The 7,788-nt window shown below is 38.2% G+C and overlaps 1 protein-coding gene across 1 annotated transcript; it reads left to right on the forward strand.

The window, feature by feature from the left end:
• Positions 1-234: 234 nt before the first annotated feature.
• On the forward strand, positions 235-7,360 carry LOC139732646 (peptidyl-prolyl cis-trans isomerase FKBP1B-like). The gene is made up of 5 exons (XM_071643503.1): positions 235-289; positions 2,924-2,971; positions 4,107-4,216; positions 6,199-6,272; positions 7,300-7,360. The coding sequence occupies exons 1-5, from the start codon at positions 253-255 to the stop codon at positions 7,358-7,360; spliced, it is 330 nt and encodes a 109-aa protein (XP_071499604.1). The 5' UTR covers positions 235-252.
• The last annotated feature ends 428 nt before the right edge of the window (positions 7,361-7,788 follow it).

Here is a 7,788-nt window from a genome sequence, read left to right on the forward strand (position 1 = left end):
GCTTTAGACCCTCTTGGCACACTACTACGCTCTTTGGTCGTCGCAGTGGACCCACAGAACTCTGCACTGTGAGTGGAACGCACTCGCGCGGGCGCGTTACACGGCACGGCGCGTACGCGTGATATACTTATCACACGTAGGTAGACGTAGACGTACAATGTTGAATGTACTGTACTAGTATACTCAGATCTTTGGTACATTGTACATGTACGTCGAGCCATTGATGGGAAAGAGATCCTGACCAAGGCCAAGATGGGTGTCGAAGTTCAAACAATTAAGCCTGGTGACGGTGAGTATCTTAAGACATGTGTCTGTAAAATTTGTAAGGCCGTCTTTTGTGACAAGTACCGTCCATTATCGTCCACTTTCTTGAGGGAAACTGCCCTATAATATAATAGAATACAAAAAAACCTCCCCATCGTGTATGGGGATGAGCTCAGTCCTACACACGCACTTTCCTGTAAGTACAGGTCGCTATCAGTCATTACGCACTGATTGGTCTATCTAACGTTTGTAATAATAATAATAATAATAATAATAATACATACAATTTCTATAGCGCCGTTCTCCACTTTGATTAAATGCTCAAGGCGCTTTACAATTGTACATCAAAGCAAACAGATTGAAAATACAAGTAGAGTAACTGCGTCAGTAAGCGGCCGTGCAGCCGTTCGCGGCAGGTACAACATACACAGTAATATACAGCTAAACACAGCATTGCACTGTTACATGCACACTACACATATACTAACACACTAGCAATCAACAAAAATCAACCGATAAAATGGGCACGATCTCTGACGAAAGTGAAATTTTCTCACCTACAGTAAATGACAACATATCGCATCCAAATTGAAATTTTCGGTACTTCTTAACATAACAGTTAAGAAACAATGGTCCAAGAAACTGGATTTTTTGTCGTTTTCTCGATGTTCATGGATTTTGAAAACATATCCTCACGTAAAATAGAACTTTCGCGAGCCGATGTGGGCCGCCATTTTTTTCGGAAAGTGGATGTTACCATCGAAAAAAGATGAGAAAAACACGAGAAAGACAACAACACCGCCAGAATTGCGAACTTGTTTGCGGCCAATGCATGTGCGCACGCTATTTTCACGTGCTTTCGCAATGGGAATTGGCGCTTACGCAATGTTCGCGAGACATGTGAAGGCGTTCAGCTAAAGATCGCGGAGCACGCACGTATTGCATAAGGATTGTACATCGTGCCGCAAGCAGAAATATTACGTCGCATATCGCCCTTATCGGCGAAAATTGTGCCGGGTTTTGCCCTGGTAAATCATGAAAACTGCATTGGTCAATGGTAAATTTCTTTCATGAAAACAATTGCGTTAATGAATAATCTTGTCTATGATATATGAAATGGTTGAAAATAATTTGCCTGATTTGTTTACAAGTTGGAAAAACCCTGAACAATGCTTAAACTGCCGCAAACGGGATATTTTACTCTACATCACAGTAATAGAAGAAGGATGAAGAAGCAGAAAAAAAAGACATGAAAGTCTGTCTTCAAAAGACACTGGTCTTCAAAATGCACTGCTAAACAGATAGGATTTTAAATTACTCCTGAAAGATGTTATAGAGCTCGAGTCTTTCAGCTCACGAGGAAGTGAATTCCACAGTGTTGGTCCAGCGTGAGCGAAAGCTCGTTCCCCCCAAGATTTCCTAGAAAACGGAATATGTAAGAGACCTGAAGTTGAGGATCGAAGAGTTCGTGAAGGTTGGTATTGACGAAACAAACAAACATTGTAATCAGGAGCTGTTCCCTCAATAACATGATAAACCAAAAGAAGTATCTTAAACCGAATACGCTCCTGTACAGGCAACCAATGAAGACTCTTCAGGATAGGTGTGATATGACTGCGTTTACTTGACAAAGAAACAATACGTGCAGCGGCATTTTAATAGACCTAGGTCTAGTCTATCTACCGTAGGTTTCTACAGTGATAATCATTGAGTGTGCGAAAAGTGCAGTGTTATTAAATAAGGCTGTAAATACCTGTAGCATTTCGCCAATGCCCAAAGACAAAGTGCCACGCCACGCAAATAAAGGTCGCATCAAAAGAGAAAGAATGAACGGGAGGTATGGAGATGAATTCAAACTAAAGAAAAACATCTTTTCAAGACCATGGTTCAATTTGAAAATTAGCAAGTCCACAAATGGTACAAATACATGAATTAGATATCTTGGTACAGAATGCATACTAGGTCTAGTATGTGTACTTTAAAAGTAAGACATTTGCCGGTAAAATAGGACACTTTTAGAGGTGCTTGAATTTGTGTTTCTTTTTTCCTCGTAGAGTCGTACACGCATACCACTCTAGCTCTGTTGACTCAGGGCGCTCCCATGACAGTGTAACTATAGACATAGTGTAAAGGAGCACCCCCGGGTGAGGTTAGGGGCTGTGCTGAAGTTAAAGGGATCGTATAGTTTTGGTTGAGACCTAATTTAGGTTTCTAACATTTTTTGGTGAGATAATGAGAAACCTCTTATGAAATATGAAAGGGCATGTAATTTTATGAGGAATTCAACGTTTATTTGATGAAAATTGGTTTTGAAATGGCTGAGATATCCCAAAACGAGTGATTCTAGTATTTAAGTGTGGGACCCACACTTTATTACGATCGCTTTATTTTACTTTGTTTTTGGACGTTTCAGCCATTCCAAACCCGATTTTCATCAAATAAACTTTAAATTCCTCTTAAAACGGTATGCTCTGTACTATATCATATATGTGTTTTCTTGGTATCTCGCAAAAAGTTAAAAGCCCCAATTCTCATCTCCACCAATACTGTACCATCCCTTTAAGCCTATAAAATAATTTAGTCCCCTAAAACCCAGGATAGCCACATATTGACACAGTTTTGTATTTATGTAATTATATCTGTGTTTGTGCATTTACAGGGGACAGACATCCAAAGAAGGGGCAGTTATGTGTTGTTCATTATGTTGGTAAGTTGTAATATGTCAATTTTTTAATAATAAACATCATTTTTCAAGTGCTCTTGAGTTTCCAAAGGATTGAGTGGATGCAGCAACCCCTCATTAGTCATGTTAGTAGAACACATCAATGAAGTTTGAAGAAAATCTGACCATAGCAGTGTATAGAAAAGTTATCAATTATTAAAGTTTCAATGCTGCCAACATTGTACGAGAAGACAACTACAGTTCTTAATGTCACTGAAAAAAAAAAGAACAAGTCATACAACATCTACAATGTACATGTATAACTAGAGAGGATAGTGGGATATACATTGTACATGCAGTTAATTTTAAATCTGACTTTCCACAAATAGTATTGTTACGGTTGTTGATTCCAAAGGTTTACATGCATCATACACTCAAACCAATTCAGTTTCTTATAAAATGAAATGCATGTGATGTTATTGTATGTAGAACATGCATATTCAACCAAATTTTGTCTGACATGTGCATTCACAGATTGTGGAAGAGATGTGTTTTCATCCTGCAAAGGTCAAAGAGAATATTACAATATTTGCAATAATAAGATGATCATATTCACATAAATTTACTGTTTACATACTTTTAGTTGAAATCATTTATCCCCCCCCCCCCCCCCACCAACTTTGCCATACCCCTCTGCGCTACCCTATCCTTTGCTATTAAACTTATGCAGGGATGCATGCATCAAATGTGGGTACAATGTATGCATGATGCATGCACATGCACATTTGGCAAGTGGTGCCAGGGAACTATTCCATGCATTAGCCAACAGGGGCGTGGTAAGTGTAGAGTGGTGTGACAAAATTGGAGGGGGGGGGGGACATACAGAAATCTTTCCAAACACTCTACCTCAAAGCACAGTCAAGCTTGCCTTAGCTGCCACCTGTCTATTATGGCCACCTGTCATATGTGGCCACTGAAAATTCCCCCTGAAAAACTATTAAAGACTGGGTGATAATGGCCACCTGTCTAACATGGCTAGCAGTACAGATGAAACATTAATTCAACCACTTATATCAGATCTATTAATACTGGTCTTGCCAATTGCTTTGCTTTTCTGTGATGTTACAATGTTTTCTTTTGTACTCAAATCACTATGATATGGCTTGTTTCGAAAATTCAGGAAAACTTAAATCTGGCAAGGTTTTTGATTCCTCAAGAGATCGTCAGCCACTGAAGTTCACTCTAGGATCAGAGGAGGTTGTCAAAGGAATGGACGAAGGCATTGCAAAGGTAATGTAGTCTGTGTGGCTGCAAAACTCTCTCCATCAACCATACACATGTCAGATTGTACATGTACAACACTTCAAAAGATTATAGCTGTCTGATTGTTTGATTGCTCATAAAAAAATGATAATGATAGTAATGATAAATAACATGTTGATAGGGCCCAATACTGACATTTCTTAGCACATTATTGCAGAAAAAATTGATTAGAATACAGCATATAGTTACCAATAATTCTATTGTTCATATATAACAACAAAAACAACGGAATTAAGATTGAGTTGATAGATAAGTTTTAAGCAATGATTTAAACTTATCTTCATTAATTATGTGATATGGAGATAAAAATACTTTGGCACGATGTCGCTTTGAAATGTGCAATTTTTGTGTTGAGGAATTTGGAATATTGCATTACTGACTTCACCAATTTACGGCAACTCCCATGCTAGGATTATGGTCAATTCATACTTTTGCACCATTGCATCCGTCTGACGGTTACAATACACACAACTTTGCTGTGTGCACTTTATCCAGATAACAAGTGTGCATTCAGTCACTCATTTACTGTCAACAACTTCAACTGATCACTTTCAGTATGACTGGCTGGCTGTACTGTGCCCATGTACTTGTAACCATTTGCTATTCATGAAAAAAAAAGGAATGGTTGGCATTTCTGTACTATATTACATTCATGCTGACAGAGCTATCGGAATGAAGAATAATATTTTTGCTTTTTGCGTGATGAAACATCACATCTCAAAAATGTATGTTGAGGAGAGCAAAAAATGAAAAAAAAAGGCAGCCTCGTACATATGCATCATAACTTTGTTGTACATCTGGCATGATCTTTAAAGCAAAGAAGGGAAGGGGCTGATTTGGCCTGCACAGTCCCTAATCTACTAGAAAATTGTTACATTTTTTTTTTTCACTTTTCAATTTCTAATTGTCTTTGTGTGAAATTCTGCAACTTTAGCCTGTGATCTTATTTTAATCTACTGAACACTGATTCAAAGCACTGGGAGTCTATATTTGGCTTGAATTATCCTGTTTTGACATATAAGATGTATTCAACAATATTGTTCATCATAAACACTTCCAAAAGTAATTTCAATTCATATGTATATTGTCCTGCGTTATATGTATTTTCTTGTTTTTTTTTCGTCACTTTCGTTTGTTTTCTTTTTCATCGAAAATTGTGCTCACCACTTTTCTACCATGATTAGCATAAAATTAATCAATCAATAGATATTGGGGAAAATAAGGTTTCTATGACTTTCATGACAGAGCACTGTTTTCTATAGGAAATGTATACAAAGTTACAAATTGGGCCCATATTTGGTGGAAGGCATGTAGGAGAATGGGTGTGGCTTCTTCATAGCAGTAGGCATGGATGTTGCAAATTTGGTCTTAAAAGTTGCTTGAGTATTGGAAAAAGAAAAGAGTCAAGAAGCTTCATGATGAGGTGTTCCCGCATTGCCGCATTGCTGAATTATTGGGAGGGGGCAGATTCTCCCCCATCCCCCCGCCCTTTAAGGATTAAAATGCATCTCACAGTAGAACAAAACGATACAAAACAAAGAAAATCAATACTGTGTTACCAAAGTCATTACTTCATTGTCAATTGCCATTGTTGGAATAGATAGCTCTGGTGCTATACAAAATTGTGAGCTCTTGTATTTCTCTTTTTTTTCTGTCATGAAGGAACACTGTTCAGAAATCATTTCAAGAATGCATTTGAGAATATACTGGAAAATACTTTTTCTGCAGGAAATACAAAATTTGTCACATTACATGCCTAAATCGATCAAGCAGTGCCATAGTTACTGACTGCTAAACCTTCAGTTAAATTTTAATGGACTGCATGCACTCCAGACATTTGTGTCTACATAGAATATTAGTCATCCTCGTGGAGTAAATGCTTTTTTTGTGTGTGTGATGACACAAGTTACAACGTATATTATGTTGTGTTCTTCCATTATCACATGCAGATGACAGTCGGAGAAAAGGCAATCCTTACGTGTTCACCTGACTTTGGTTATGGTACAATGGGCTATCCAGGAGTATATCCTTTCAAAAGATATGCTTTGTACAGTTACATTTTATATCACATTCTTTGCTTGTTCTTAAATGTAGCTATTGTCTTGCCCTCCGAAAGTGGAGGGGGAACCCAGAAATTTGAAATTGTCCATCCATTGACTGGACTGAAGTTATTGTACAATAGTGTAATGCAATATATCATATAGCAGGGCTCGACACTAATGACACCAAATTTGAAAAAAGGGCAAATTTGGTGGCCCGCCTCGGGCCACCAAATTTTTTTGAAAAGTGTCATTTATTTATGTTAAGATGTTGCAACCCATATGCCTGTCAATGAATATTCATACTTAGTCTTGACATAATTCAGCAGTCAAATCTGTTTAAAAGATGGATGAAAAGGACTGAATGAGTGCCTGAGAGTGAGTGTTGTGAGTGTTGCGAGTTTGTTAAGGTTTATTTATGAATAGATATGTCCAGCTTCCAATTGTTACTATGATAAAACTTAAATATTTGACTTATCAAAAAAAAAAACACCCAGGAATTTTAATGTATTTTATTGTTTTTGGGGGGCCACCAAATTTTTCTCTTGGGCCACCAAAATTTGAAATTGATGATTTTGGTGGCCCCATCGGGCCACCAAATAAAACAGTTAGTGTGGAACCCTGCATATAGGATGGTTATATTTGATGTGAATATAGTGGAATGTCATCATAATGAGGCCCTAAAAACCAAAACAATACCCTGTTGTATCAGTTCTCCTACTACATGTATGCTACAGTACAAAAACAAGGAAATACAAACAGTTGGGACCTGCAAAATCACCTTGTTATATGAAGAGGGTTTTGTAATATTTTACCTCTCTCAATAAAGAGGTTCAACTGTACAGTAATATATTCTCCTCCTCTTCAGGGCCACTTATTGCATTTTTCTTTGAGGCGTGTATTATGTATCCATAGCTCATGAAATGTATTCCAGTAACACATTCAGTGCTGTCCAATATGATGTAAATGCCACATGTGAACATGAGATTGTATTCCTTGACGTCAGCTTACTATCCCGCCCAATTCAGAACTCATCTTTGAAGTCGAGCTTCTCAGGATAGAGCACAAGTAGGCCTGGACAGGGTGGAACACAATTTTTGACTGCACAACGTTTGGCCAGTGTGCTGTTTGCCAACCAGCGTGTCCTCTTGTGGATCAAGCTCACATGTGCCAATGAGAGTGCAAACTTATCACAGTTGATCGCAACTGAGTCTTCACATATATGCAAATGAGGTCATGGATCTGACCATCCACATATCTGTGCATACTGCCCAGGTTGTTCGTTCCAGCAGTCGTTTTCAAGAGTATAATGAATTAGCGACGGAGCAAAAGCATTTGTTTTCTCTCCAGTTTATATGTTCATGGATACAGTAGACCTGGCACCTACACATATTGGATTGACCATTGCTTGCTGTCATGAAGTGTGTACAGAACAGGGAGGTGGAAGAGCTTATCCACCCCCCTGTACAGAAGTACATGTATCTTTGAGCAGATTGAAGC

Source organism: Diadema antillarum, unplaced genomic scaffold (assembly GCF_040938485.1).
Source record: "Diadema antillarum isolate AM-2024a unplaced genomic scaffold, OU_Dant_1.0 seq00000442_RagTag, whole genome shotgun sequence".
In the NCBI taxonomy this organism is placed as follows: domain Eukaryota; kingdom Metazoa; phylum Echinodermata; class Echinoidea; order Diadematoida; family Diadematidae; genus Diadema; species Diadema antillarum.

Excerpts from the sequence above, each read along its gene's own strand:
- LOC139732646 (XM_071643503.1), top strand. The coding sequence starts at position 253 with ATGGGTGTCGAAGTTCAAACAATTAAGCCTGGTGACG. Across the intron at positions 2,972-4,106 it reads ATGTGTTGTTCATTATGTTG|GAAAACTTAAATCTGGCAAG; the intron begins GTAAGTTGTAAT and ends TCGAAAATTCAG. Across the intron at positions 4,217-6,198 it reads TGGACGAAGGCATTGCAAAG|ATGACAGTCGGAGAAAAGGC; the intron begins GTAATGTAGTCT and ends TATCACATGCAG.